Source organism: Nelusetta ayraudi, unplaced genomic scaffold (assembly GCF_046127955.1).
Source record: "Nelusetta ayraudi isolate G7.1 ecotype Tasmania unplaced genomic scaffold, CSIRO-AGI_Nayr_v1 ptg000169l, whole genome shotgun sequence".
NCBI classification, from domain to species: domain Eukaryota; kingdom Metazoa; phylum Chordata; class Actinopteri; order Tetraodontiformes; family Monacanthidae; genus Nelusetta; species Nelusetta ayraudi.
Genome location: NW_027466219.1, coordinates 626,590 through 640,744, shown reverse-complemented (window position 1 = coordinate 640,744; position 14,155 = coordinate 626,590). Strand labels below are relative to the sequence as shown.

Genomic DNA, 14,155 nt, shown 5'->3' with positions numbered 1-14,155 from the left:
TTTAAATATAAAAAATAAATATAATTTGGTTTATTTGCATTGTGTATTTATACTGTAAATATTTTATATGTGCGTTTTCAAGACAGATGCATGCCTCTGGTAGTTAATAACTGCCATGGAGCAATTACTTCCGTTTCGCCAGTTGTTTTGGTGACGCGCTTATGTAGCTTCCTTGGAAGGTACCTTTTCTTATTTTAGTGACGTTCTTATCATTGGATAGCCAACATGTCAACATCCCAGACTCATGTTTCGGGGATGGAAGCGTCCGCAATCTCGGTCCTGAAACGAGCGGTGGAATTGGATCAGAACGGCCGTTTCCAGGAGTCCCTAGTCTGCTACCAGGAGGGCATTCAGCTCCTTATTGATGTCTTGAAAGGTACTCTACTCCAGCCAAACACACGGTACAAGTACAGCTGGTCAAAGCCGTTTATTGACTTCGATCATTTTCTCCTCCCCACAGTTGTAAAAGATGACTCAAAGAGAGAACGATACAGGGACAAGATCAAGAGCTACATGGACAGAGCAGAACACATCAAATCTCATGTCAAGCAGATTAAAGAAGGTAAACTATCAAGCGATTGGTTGATTCTTGACTGGTTTCATATCTGGAGGGGATCAGCTCCCAGGTCGTAATTTGTGTGTATGCTTCTAAAATCACAACACTGAGTTTACTTTCCTGAACTTCAACACCTTGAAAAATATTGTAATGTATATTTACTTGTTTGTTTATGATTATAATACAGGTGTGTCACAAAGATACCTCACATTAGAAACAGGTTATTTCAAGCATAACTAGCCTGGATGTTTTATGACAACTAACGAGATAGCAGATAACTAGTCATACAACAACTTTTGTGGTCCAGTATAAATTCTGAATATCTCACTTTGCAAAGTTGACACTATCACAGCTTGACATAAACCTTATGTCATGCTATCTTAGCTGATACAATTAGATACAAGCCTCATGGATAAAAGCAAGAGGGAAAAGAAAGGCATGAATAGCCACTCAGTTGCAATGTCATAATTGTAACTGAGTGGCTATTCATGCTTTCGAAAGCATTGTGGGTTATAACCAGTCAGCCATTACATTTAGTTGCAATCAACATAGTCATACAGATAAATGTATTTGCACATCATTGCTTTTAGAGGTTGATATACATTCATTACATATGAAACTATACACAAGTTATTTTACTGTTGACATTATATTATGATTATTAAATGAAATAATTTAAAAAATATAACTCCTTTTTCATGTGTTTTGGCCTCTGTTCTCAGATGGGAAATACCATGAGCAGATTAGAATAGCAGAAAACTCCACGGGGTACAGCTACGGGGCTCTGTTCAAGCCGTACATCAGCAGTCTACTCACTGAGGTTTGGGTGGAGGATCCATACATACGGCACATCCATCAAGTAAAAACGTCTCTCTCATAAACAAGTGCACCTGTGAGATCTCAATGAAACTTTACTGTAAGTTCCTCACCTTTCGCTTTCTCCTTCCTTCTACCTCAGTTGTACAACTTTGTGCGGTTCTGCGAGATGCTGTTGAAATCTCCCTGCAAAGTGAAAAAGATCCACCTTCTGACCACACAGGATGACGTGAGTCTTTTTCGGGCTTGCGCTGCATCCTAAATTAAGTCTCATCTAATTAGTCATGTTGTCTCACCGCCATTCATCACATCCTGCAGACAAACGGCAGCAAACAGAGCAGCGCCCTGGCTGAGCTGAAAGGGAGTCTGGCCACTCGGGGAGTAACTCTAGATGTGCAGCACTCCGCCACGATACACGACAGGGAGATCAGGTGCAGCTACAACTGACACATGAAGGATTATCTGTTAATATATACTGAACTGTGGAAAAGTAATGCAGGAATACCTGTTTTTAGGTTTGACAATGGCTGGATCATCAAAATAGGGAGAGGGCTGGATTACTTCAAAAGGCCCCAGGTGAGGACTGAACTAAACAAATATTCATTTTAGGGTTTTACTCACTATTGTCTATATTTATCTGATGACACATGTTCATTTTCTTTTCTAGGGAACATTCTCCATTGGATATTGTGACTATGATCTCAGGCAATGCCATGAGACCACCGTTGACATCTTTCACAATGAGCACACCAAGACTCTATGAGATTCTTGAGCCTTTATTTTTCTCTCTCCACGTGTCCACAAAACTGATCCTGAAATAACTTTTTGGATTGGTCTTGAACAGTCTGTAAAATAAATGATTTTTTTATATGCTGTGCAATATGCTTTTAGGTTTTTTATAAGTCTTATTTTAGTCAACTGCACATTGTATTTTTTTACTGCATTTATTTTGTGGCATATTTATATTTTTATCTGTTCATTTTAGGGTTTCACTCTTTTTGAGTTGCCTATTTACAAAATTATCTTTGCTTTTAAAACGGCTTTGTGCCAATTGTTTACAGACAGCGTCATGAGTGGTGAGAAGACGTTGTTAAATAATTTTACTGTTTTCTGAAAATGCTGTTTTAATTATTAAATTTTGTCTTTTTTTTGATTAATAACTTTTAACTGTGTTGTGAGCTAATTATAAGGCCTTTTTCTTGTCATACTTGAATCGTAAAAATTGAGATTTTTAATCATCATTAAAGGCTCATTAACCTTTTAATTTCATATTTGTCAGCAGTTCCAATATGCTTAATTTCATATATACATATATTGACAAGAATTGGCCACCTGTCCGGAGGAAGTGTTATTTTTCTCCATGAATTCTTTTACTACTAGGTCATATTGAATTCTCATTAGAAATGATCTGAATGAACAGCCACCCGTGTGAGCTCAAACGGTGCCTGTGATCGGATTATCTATCGGCCTTAATCTCGATATGCCCGGTCCTCATCTGGGCTCTGAGAGGAAGAAATAATAATCCATGAGAAAAGCACATAAACCAGCGCCAGTCATAAATATGGTCGAGTGCTTACTTTGTATGACAGAGGGAAATGCTGCACCGCAGGGATGCTGTGAGCGTTGCAAGAGGTTGGATTAATTACTGATAATCACATTATTCCTTATGTGTTGATAATAAGAATAATGATAAACTCATAAATGGCAGAATAACATCCCTGGCTTCTGTGTCTCTGTCCTCTATTAACACGCGGCCTATGTTTGGTTGCATGTAATCCGGATGTCAGTGGCTGGGTTTATATTCTGGTGGCAGAGATAAGGATTCGTGTGATGAGGAGCCTCATGAGAAGAGTTATTCAGCCGCGCACATACGCACAGAAGTATGAGGATGCAACGTTTGCCTTTTCTCTTCCTGTTGCCCGCCCCTCTCGCTGACAGTAGCCCAGTGGCCTAGATATAATGTCTCAGCGTGTATGTACCCTGTGTGTACGTGTTGAATTCACTGCTGCAACACGGCTGGTATAAAAATGTGTGTGGGAGATATCATTGTCTCTTTTCCAAGAAACACCGCAGGAGGCAAATTTGGAGAACACGCAAAAATCGAGTCCTGCCTGATATCTTTAGAAGCGCCTCAAAAGCGCCGTGGATGAGTCAGCCCTCGCTTGTCAGTTGGACGAAAAAACCCCAAGTGATGATTAAATGTGCTAATGTAACAATGTATTCATACAACTGGAGTCTTTTGAAAGGCCTAATGTGTATCATCAAAATGGTTCTGTGAGCTTGAAATGAAAATTGAAAAAATTGTCTGTTCCGATTTATATGAAGGTACTATAAATGATGCTGATGCCAAACATTTCATGGGGCTGCCAGATTGCATCACAACATGTCTCCAGTAGCCCAGGACATGCATCTGCTCGGGGTTCCTCTCGGTATTCACTCTGACATCGCAGGGAGATACAATTTAACATCAGTACACAGATATCAACATAAACTGTCTGCAGTGTACTTTGTCACCATATGATGCTACCAGATCTCACATGGAGAACGTCACAAGAGATTTAAACTCATTTTTCACGTATCACTTGGTTTTTGAACTCTGGATACCACCGATGGTGAAAAACTGCTAAACCAGGGGCTTGCGGCTTTAATATTTAACTTACAAAGACACACACACACACCGACCTACAGGCACACACACACATATGGCTAAGACACACATCAGCAACCTGGTGTAATGTGTAAACAGTCCTATCCCAGCAGTAATTCATGCATGCCTGTCCTCTTTCCCGAGTGGAGCTTTATTTTTTCCCTCTACTCTCATTTCTGGACCTAAAATCAGGTTAGCGTTTTATAAGGAGCTTAGCGCAGAGGGCCACAGTGTGCCACTAATGTAATAGAGTATCTCTCTCTCTCTCTCTCTCTCTCTCTCTCTCTCTCTCTCTCTCTCTCCCTCTCTCTCATTCTCCTCTGTCCTCTTTTCTCTTTGTGCGCTTGCTTACCCCCGTCATGTAGAGGAGTCCTCTCCTCGCGCTCTCTCCGACTCTCCCTCCTCCCCTGCCTGTTTTCTCATTCTCTCTCTCTGCCATCTCTCTATCTCTCTCCCCCCTGCTCTCCCTCCGCATCTCCCTCCGATGAGGACGACGCCAGCCTGAGGTTTCAACGCAACGGGGCTGGGACGCACAGCCGAGGGCAAGACGAGCTGGCTGGAGGGAGGAAGGACGTAGAGGAGAAAGAGGAGCTGAGGAGGAAGAGGTGCTGCTGCTGCTGCTGCTGCTGCTGCTGCTGCTGCTGCTGCTAGTGCTGCTCTAGTCAGTCCCAAGGTAAGTTCCCTGAGTGTTGCGGAGGGGAGAACTGGCTGCTGCGAGTACATTTCAAGGGAAGTTCGCAGTGAAACTGGTGGATTGTTGTGCTGTTGAAATCTTCCATAGATCTTTTGGCAATATCACTAATCCCCCTGGATTATCCTCCGTTTCTTTCGGGCGCTATAGCTTGTTTCTGTTGGAGGCACAAAAAAACAGTGGATGCAGTCTATAATCCAGTGCTTTAGTTTCATTCAGGCCAGGTCATATTTGAATTAAAACAATTTGATGTTTTGATTGACAGGTTGACGCAAGGTGCAGTAAGGACTTTGCATGTTCAAGCGTATCCCGGTATACGTATCATGTCATGTCATGTCAGTGGCACACAGACAGGTCTTGGTTTGTTGACAGCAAGAGCTCCTTGGCTACACAGGGAGAGTCTGAGGAGTCGGTAAAGTCTGCAGTAATGACCCAGTGGCAAATCAACTAAGTGCCAGTTTCTGACCAGCGTTTTGAGAGTGGTATTTTACAGTCAGGCAAAGCCATGTTCAAATACGTCCTCTGCACCCTTCCACACTGTGTTTATGTCTTCACAGCATGTGTTTTTCCCTCCCTCGTGTCAAAGCTTCTTTGGATACACTCGGCAGATAAGAAGCAAAGCAAACTCGGCGCGCCTAGCTACAGTAGAGACTTGGTTCTTTATAAGAGCAATAAAACTTTGACCCCCAAGTCCAAGTGTCACAACTTTGTGCAGGAACATTGCGTGTACATGTGTCGAGAGAACAGAGAACAGCCTGGTGTCAGATGCCCTGAGGCATGTGACAAGGGCCCTTTAAACGCTGTGTGTGTCTGAGACTTTTGTTCATCCACCGTCGCTTTTTTCAATCTGCTTCCTCTTTTTTTCTCTGCACACTTTTCTTCCAGGCTTTGAGACCAATGGAGTCCTTCTGCGGAGATACGGAGGAAAATGCCGACGACGTCTCAGGTGAGATTACTATCCTGCGGTCCTGCACAATGGCCAGCCTTTGTTAGAGACAAACTGTCACTTTTGTCAGCAGAACGTTGCATTGTCAGTGACAGATTTTAATCTGCAGCAGAAACTTTCATAGATTCGGCAGAGCAATCAGTAAAAGTTGGCAGGGAATAAAAAAAAAAAAGGCTGTGTGCCTTTGAGCTGCTGTGACCAGGTTGAATCTCCATGCAATCCTTGCCAGGACATAAGAGGTCCAAGCTCAAGTCTCTGAAAAAAACTGGCATCTCGCGGAGAAGTAAAAAAGAAGTCGGGGAGGGAACGGCCAAACTCAGCCAGTCAGCAAGTGACATTACGGCAGCAGAGGGACTTGGATCAGAGGAGGATTTGACGTGAGTGTGTATGGATCAACACAATTGCGCAATTCCCTGCAACTTTCTGAACTCCTGATTCTGATTCACACTCTATTGTAACACTACAGATGCTCCCAGGGCACGATGGGATCCCGGTCGCTGTCCCACGACAGCATCTTTCTGGCTGATTTGGACCAGGAAGATCCAGAACCAGCTCGGGTTTTATCCCAGGAGAACGTCCACAGCAAGATAAAAGCCCTGCAGGTAAAAGCCTTTAATCTCCTTGGAGTCGGAAATGTTTTATTACAGGTGGCACTTTTTTTGTTGTCGCAGATGAAGCTCCAGCTGCAGAAGATGCATTTGGGGCCGCCGCCTTTGGTTCTGCCGATGAGGAGAGCAGAGGACGTGGAAAGCCGTTACGTGGGAGAGGATCTTCCTCTCAGCCCTGCCGAAGCCTCCGGAGTGGACGTCTCAAGCCAGGGAATCCTGTCCAAGGTGAATTCATGTAAAGTTTTTTGATTAAGGAGTATTACAAAGTGGATAAACTGTATTGGACAGAAACTAGAGAAGCTCTAAACAATAAAACAAACCCGTAGGCATTGGTTATTTTTATTACTGCAGGGGGTTTTCTTTACAATAAAAAGATAAATGTGATATTTTTTGTTTTCGTTAATTGGTCGGAATCCTTATTTTTCACTGAAGGATTAAACAATTTTTCTGTAAATTTATGCCCGTCCCATATTTGCAGTCACAACCATTTTTCCATTCTTTGCAGGCGACACCGCAGCCATTCTCCTATCCTGTATCATTCACACCCAGAACGGCATCCTTGAAATCGGTGGCCCGACCTCCAGCACATACTCTTCCCCTTTCCAACCCTCCCAATCCCTCTGCTGCCGAGGACTCGCTGGACTTCAGTTCTGTAGCCCAGTCCACTTCCTGCCTGGACAATTCGGCCGCGCACCACCGGTTGTCGGTCAAGCCCAGAAACCAGAGGGCCGGCACCAAGAAGAGATTAATTGTTGTGAGAATAAATACTGAGTTTTAAGATTGTTTTTAAGTAAAACAAAACAAAACAAGAAGTCTAAATGTTTGTTTGACTTTGTTCACAGGCCAACGTTGAGTGCCACACCGAGAACAACATCAACCACACGCAGCCACTGAAAGGGGAGGACATTTCTGCTCTAGAGGGGGTGATGTTGGAGAAAAGACAGCCAGGGACTGTCAGTCCCGTGGCATCTCAGGTGCATCCTGAGGCGCCAGTCGCACCGGAGGAAACCTCCCAACCACCCAGCTCAGCGCTAACCCATCAGTACCAAGTTCTCCCAGGGAGAGAACCCTCTGTACCCTCGCATGTGCTCCGAGTCAAAACGCTGCGAGCGGCAGATGTCACCCGTGCTGAACGGCCGCATTCGTCGTTTATACCATCGGAGCTAAAACACAGAAAAGAACCGGAATTTGAGATGCCCACAGTGGCCACTGGTAAGAAAAATACCATTAGCAAGGCTGGTGGGATTGAGGTTTCCCCCAGCCAGGCCTCCTCAACCTCAACCTCAGCTGTGGCACTGAAATCTAGCCCAGTTCAGCAGCAGGGTCAGGGGGAGGCGGGAAATGCGAGAGGGATAAAGAGGCCCGGTTCAGGCTCCTTCCACTTCTCCATCACCCCTGCTAAGAGCAGAGATGCAGAAAGACCACGATCTGGAAGCTTTGTGGGAGTCCTGGAACAAACCGAAGCCCGGAGCGCAATTGGGGAGAAATCCTTCTCCAGCATGAAGGAAAAGGGGGAGCGTAAAGGCTTGCAGCCAAGAGGAGGTCTTCATTCTGTGGGAGTCTTCCGCAGGGACTCGATCCCTCCGTGGGAGGGCAGGGAAAACGGTAAAAAAGTGGAACCAGCGCCCCCACAAACAAACACCACCACAGAGCTGGCGACCGCCAAAGCGGAGGAGGCGGACGGCAGACAGGAATCGGCAGAGGAGGCGATGGAGGCACGGGAAGCGGGGGAGGAAGAGGTGAAGTCGGCGTTCGGTGTCAAGCTGCGCTCGACGTCTCAGTCGTTCAGACTGCGGGACGACTCTTCGTCAGGCCAAACTCCGAAGCCGCCGGTGTGCGGGGAGCGTTGTGACAGGCAGAAAAGACAGGAGGCAGGCGCCGTGTGTAGCAGGCAGCCGACAAACACCTTCGGCACCCCGTCCGTCTACGAAGACCTTAAACTGACGGGTGAGTAATCCGATTAATTTCAGAATGTGGATGCTTCATTTCAAATGCGGGACTGTTTATCCCGCAGGACTAAACATAGCCAAGGTGCAGTTTTCCAGATATAAAAACACTGGACTGATCACATAGGACTGGCTTTAACAGAACTGTCTTCCTTCCTTCTCGTAGAACCGGCTTCGTCTGGCCTCCCTTCACCTGTCAAGACTATGGCGCCGTTGACCAGTGAACCACGAACCAGGCCGACAGAAACCCAAAGCGTCCCCTCAAGCCCAAAAGAGGCTGAGGGTGACCTCACAGCCTCCCAGAAGCAGGAGCAGCAGCAGCAGCAGGCCGCCTCCAAGACGTCTGAGATGTCCTGGATGAGCATGGCGATGGAGAAGACGAGAAGCTTCCAGCAGCTTCTGACTGGAAGATTCTCCCGAGACTACGGGGGCGCGCAGGCGGCGGCTCGACCTCAGACGACGAGCCAGTCTGGGGAGCAGACGCAGGCGAAATCGCCGGAGGCCGCCAGTCAACCGTCGAGCGACGCCCTCAAAGCCCTGCAGACAAACCAGCCCCCGTCTGCCTCTTCTGCGCAGACCGAGTGCTCGTCTCAGCCGGCACAAGGCAACGTCACGCAGTCCCTCGCACACTTTTACCTTTCGACGGGTCAGCAGCAGCAGCAGCAGCAGCAGCAGGAGCAGGAGCAGCAGGAGCCCCCCTGGGCCTGGCGAGCTCATGCCGGCAACAAATCCTCGACTTCAGCTCCACCTGGAGTTTTGGACGTTCCTTTGGGGACATCTCCTCCCTCCGTAGTATGGAGCGAAAGTCAAGTCTCTGTGCAGAAAAAAGAGGGCCCGCCTCCGTCAGGGAGACGTCCGGTTTGGACTGGGTTAGTGAGTGAAAAGGCTGCTTTCCTGGAGAGACAGAGCGGGCAGACATCCCCTCCTGGAAGCAAAGAGGTCAGTAACTGCGCTACTAAAATGATGAAAACTATTTCTCTTTTTTCTGTTTTGATACATTGATTTTTTAGAAATTTGGTGACAGTTCATAATATTGTTAGATTTAGCCTCTGACTGTGTTTCTGCGCACGCATCTCGCAAAGGTAGATGATCTGATTCTCACATCTCCACAGGTGGAGACGGCAAAAGCACAAGTGGAAGAGCGACCAGTGGGTGAGATCATAGTGATAGAAAAAGCCGCCCCACTAATCAAAGACCCAAGGAGGCCAGGACTAAGGCCTGCAGGTGTGCCTACACACACACAGCGAACTTTGCGTTCGGTATCCCCTAAAGTGCTGCAACGTCAGATTTATTATTGTCTTCCCTTTTCAGAGTCAAGTCCGGTGAAAGTTCCTGAAAGGCCTTGTGATGACAAATGGATGCGGAAAAATGTGCCGTCACCTTCGTCGCCCTCAACGTCACCCACGATAGCACCAGCGTGCCAGTCCACGTCTGACAGCGGCCAGCCGTCCTGGATGGAACTAGCCAAAAGGAAGTCAAGGGCCTGGAGCGACAAGTCCATGGACTGAGCGGAGAGAAAGCACATACACACATAGTTGTACAGCATATGCAGCCCCCTCAAACAAACAGACTGAGTGAACTTTTGTTATGTCTGAAAGTTTCTGATTTATGGATGATGTGGCTATTTTGTTTGCTGGTTGAATTTTATTAAATTGTAAAGTAATATAAATGGAGATGGCCGCATTATGTGTTGCAGGAGTCAAGGTCACGCTACCACAATTACTTCAGGATATTTTAAACAAAGTTTTATGTAATTGAGAGGATCAGTGCTGTATATAAAATTTGCTGAATGAAAATAAAAGAAATCCTTATTGCTCTTTAAATTTCACTATACAGTCACCTAAAATGGCGTTACAACAAAAATATTTATTGACGGATTATGCATATCTCTCTATCTAGTTATTTATGCCTTCTATCACTGCTTATCCTGCATAGAGCATTCTGGGAAGACAGGTTACGCCCTGATGTCACCGGTTTATTGTGTGGCAGACAGAGAGAAAAAAAAATGCACTCACAATTACAATTTAAACTTGCCAGTTCACCTAACGTGCAAGTTTTTGGACTGTGGGAGGAAGCCAGAGAACCCACCTAGCCAAGGGGAGAAACAAGCTAACTTCACACAGAACGCCAAGCTCAAGTATTGATTATATATCGACAGTATATTCAACACTATACAATATCATGTTAATCACAAAAAACATATACACTACCAGTCAAAAGTTTGGGTAATGTAACGGGATTACTGTGGCAAAACTGGTAATTACACCACAATTACTTTATCAAGTAACGAGTCCGTTACTTTTCCGAAATATTTTGAAAAACATCCAAAAACAACGGTGTCAGATTATTTTAACAATATGGGCTGTGCAAAAGGCACAAGTGCTGTACGTGAGTTTGTTCTGTGAAATGTGCAGTTTGTGTTCAGAGAGCAAACACTCATTCATGTTCGGAGGACACAGGCAATATTTGCAATTTAATAAATAAATCAATTAATAAAGTTCATCCCAAAGCACTGAGCAACTGTTACTTTATCTTTTTTTAACCAAAGTAATTAATAAGTAATCGACTACTTATGAAACACAGTAATTAAAGAAGTAATTGGATTGCATGAGAAGGTGTGTCCAAACAAAAACACGATTCGACAGATAATGGTTATACAGTTAGTACCTCCAGTTTGTCAGCAGAGGTCGCTGTGTCCCGCTCTCGCTGTTGCGAAAGCCCCCTCGTGTTGCGAAAAACACAGACACGTGAGGTTGTAAACAGGAGCGAAGTGGATGCCGTCCGGCCATCGTGCTCGCTCGGCGGTGAGATGGGGCTCCGCTACGATGTCGCCCGGGCGACTGTGTTTGCGTGCGTCCTGTGTCTGTGCCACGGCTACACCCTGAGGAGCTCCGTCTCCTGGGTCGTCCCCTCCACCGACGTGGTGGAGGACGCCGACCTGTCGGAGGAGGACGCCCCGGCGCTGCTGGCGGACAGCGCCGGGCTGTGGAAGCAGGCGTACCCGTCCACCAGTGCACTGGCTGACAGCGCCGATAGCACCGGGGAGCTGGTCAAGTCTGAGGGCGACAGTGTGGCGCAGCTCTCCTCTCGCCTCTTCTCCTACCGGCTAGATAAGGTGAAGAAGACCGCCGGCGGCGGCACTCCTGGTCCACCTCCCCACCAGGAAACCGCCAGGACTGCCAGATATATCGCCCACTACAGTGACTGGGGACACCTGGCGACCATTTCCACCCAGGACAAGGTAATAATGCCCGAGCACTGGCAGAAATTTTGGAACGCAAATGTAGTTTACACTTTACGGTAAGTGCGCTCGATCAATCGGGGTTGTTTGCTTGCCAAACAAACAAAGCAGGCCTTTCTTCACTGTGCCAATGAAGCGTACTAGAAAACACCAGTAGCTATGACGATTTAAAGTGAAATATATAAACTCAGCATGGCTGAACTTTGTTTACCAACCCTAACCTCTTTGTCGCAACTTTTGAGCCAGTTGATAAATTAACATACTTTTAATTATTGATTCAGAGTTGTGTCACAAACTACTTCCACCTCAGTTTGACCTTGTGGAGAACAGAAAACCATTGCAACAACCTTTAAAGTGTGACAAGCATTACTTTCTTACAGTAATGCTGACTTGAGTACTACTTACATGTAGTTTTAACGATTTCAACTGTGTATTCTTTGAATGTTCTCATCTTAATTTTAGTCTTAACTTTATTCAAGTTAAGTTAGTTATCTATTCAGAAAATGTTCGTCACCCATCTGTGTTTGCTAAACTTTTACTGTTGCATTATTGTGCAGTTTTTGAAAAATTATATGTCCAAATCCATTCTGCTCAAAATCCCAATAAACACAATGAAATAATGAAAATATTTATTATATCTCAATTTTACAATCAACTTTTTAGTTTTTGATCAAGTACTTCTTACAATTTACCTTCAATTTTGGAGGCGGCAGTGGCACAGTATATGTCTATGTATTGTATGTGCGATGAACTTGTGTTCACCCTGCCTTCACCCCATGACAGCTGGGAATAGGCTCCAGCAGACCCCCACAACCCTGAGTATAGGAGAAAGTGGGCCCATTCTTCTTTTCTTTTTTTCTTTAATGATTTTTAAGGCTGCCAAAAAGCAGAGGGCATGTGACCTGTGGTGATTCTGCTATAAATGCATTTTGTCAATTGTGATTTAACAAAATTTAGTCAGCCGCCACAGGGGGTTCCTGAGTCTTCCAGGTATTTACCACTTACTTATGATAATAACTAGTACACACAAGTCATTACCCTGTATAAATAGGAAAAAGTATACAGGAACACAGTTTTTGTATGTTTAATAAAACATGTTTGACATGTGTTTACCTCAAGAAAAAACTTGGTATGTTTTCTTACAGATTAAAGGGTTACCCTTCGGCAACATCTTCTCAGTGAGCGATGGGCCGTCGGACAACAGCACAGGAGTCATCTATTTTTATGTGACTCCAATGGACTACACAGTGTCAGACCTGAAAAGCAATCCCTTTGCTTCACTCACATTCTCAGAAGCTGAGGGAGAATTTTGCCGGTGAGTCACAACACTTCACAGTCTGCTTAGGTTGGGTTAATTTTCCTGCTCTCTAAATATATATGTATATATATATATATATATATATATATGTATATATATATATATATATATATATATGTATATATGTATATATATATATATATATATATATATGTATATATGTATATGTATATATATATATATATATATATGTATATATGTATATATATATATATATATATATATATATGTATATATGTATATGTATATATATATATATATATATATATATATATATATATATATGTATATATATATATATATATATATATATATATATATATATATATATATATATGTATACATGTTTACTGATTCACCAACTGCGAATTACGAAAATTAAATTATAAGAAAATATCCTTTTTATTGTTGAATATTGTATTTTGGTTTTGTATTTCAAGGAAAATGGTGTATGATCCAGAGGACCCAAGATGTGCACGACTCTCACTTACAGGCAAGATGGTGGAAGTGTCACCTGAGGAGCTTGCTTTTGCAAAGGAGGCAATGTTCTCAAGGTACCTTGGGTTAAATAAAAGTTTAGTTGTGGGGATAAGCACTGACCACAGTCAAATTAAGGGTGGAGAAAGAATAAATGTGTCGCACTTAACTTTATATGTACTCTTATTTTTTGTAGACATCCTGTCATGGCAAAGTGGCCCGTAGGCCACAATTGGTTCTTCATGAAGCTTGAATTGATCCAGGTCTGGCTACAGGACTGGGTTGGAGGCGTGTCTCTCATTCCACTGGAGGACTACTTTAAAGCTACGCCTTTCTGAGATAGCATCCTGCTCTTTTGCTACATATGTAAAGTCAAGAGAATTCCAAAATCTTTTCAGAATACTTGCCATCACAAGTTAACCTCACCTTCGATTGCCATACAGAAACATTTAGTTTTTTGTGTTTTGCTAATGAATGTAATAACATCCATACGTTTGGCAGAGGTTAATGGTCAGAGACAAAGACAGCAAACTGATAAAAATGTTGTTCATTTTGTTTTATTTATAAATATGTATCATTACATTTCACTTGATTGCAATGCATACCTGTGCTCTTTGCAAGAATAAATGAATGTATACACACAAATGTATTTCTCATTGCTTGTTGTGATTTCAGCCACTAGATGGTGACCTTTTCAATTTTTTTATTGGCTGCCTTTTAACGAGTGGATCTGCACACGTACACACACACACACACACACACACACACACACACACACACACACACACACACACACACACACACACACACACACACCCTACATCAAGATCAAGGGGGCCGGTCTGTCGCAGACTATTCCATAGACTTTTGCACTCAGGTCTGCCAGAGCAATTGGAACGTCGAAGCCCT

At 44.0% G+C, this 14,155-nt stretch overlaps 3 protein-coding genes across 3 annotated transcripts; all 3 read left to right on the top strand.

Moving 5' to 3' along the window:
- Positions 1-45: 45 nt before the first annotated feature.
- mitd1 (MIT, microtubule interacting and transport, domain containing 1) lies at positions 46-3,606 on the top strand. Its single transcript, XM_076014652.1, has 7 exons — positions 46-376; positions 461-562; positions 1,279-1,415; positions 1,515-1,601; positions 1,691-1,803; positions 1,888-1,948; positions 2,040-3,606. Exons 1-7 carry the CDS (start codon positions 226-228, stop codon positions 2,133-2,135), a joined length of 747 nt encoding a protein of 248 aa, XP_075870767.1. The 5' UTR covers positions 46-225; the 3' UTR covers positions 2,136-3,606.
- A 779-nt stretch (positions 3,607-4,385) lies between these two features.
- Positions 4,386-10,027, top strand: cracdla (cracd like a). Its single transcript, XM_076014650.1, has 10 exons — positions 4,386-4,692; positions 5,596-5,656; positions 5,886-6,033; positions 6,123-6,258; positions 6,328-6,489; positions 6,770-7,018; positions 7,107-8,211; positions 8,377-9,149; positions 9,323-9,434; positions 9,522-10,027. The coding sequence occupies exons 2-10, from the start codon at positions 5,608-5,610 to the stop codon at positions 9,716-9,718; spliced, it is 2,931 nt and encodes a 976-aa protein (XP_075870765.1). The 5' UTR covers positions 4,386-4,692; positions 5,596-5,607; the 3' UTR covers positions 9,719-10,027.
- A 917-nt stretch (positions 10,028-10,944) lies between these two features.
- creg2 (cellular repressor of E1A-stimulated genes 2) lies at positions 10,945-13,891 on the top strand. The gene is made up of 4 exons (XM_076014651.1): positions 10,945-11,451; positions 12,597-12,766; positions 13,210-13,323; positions 13,443-13,891. The coding sequence occupies exons 1-4, from the start codon at positions 11,020-11,022 to the stop codon at positions 13,582-13,584; spliced, it is 858 nt and encodes a 285-aa protein (XP_075870766.1). The 5' UTR covers positions 10,945-11,019; the 3' UTR covers positions 13,585-13,891.
- The last annotated feature ends 264 nt before the right edge of the window (positions 13,892-14,155 follow it).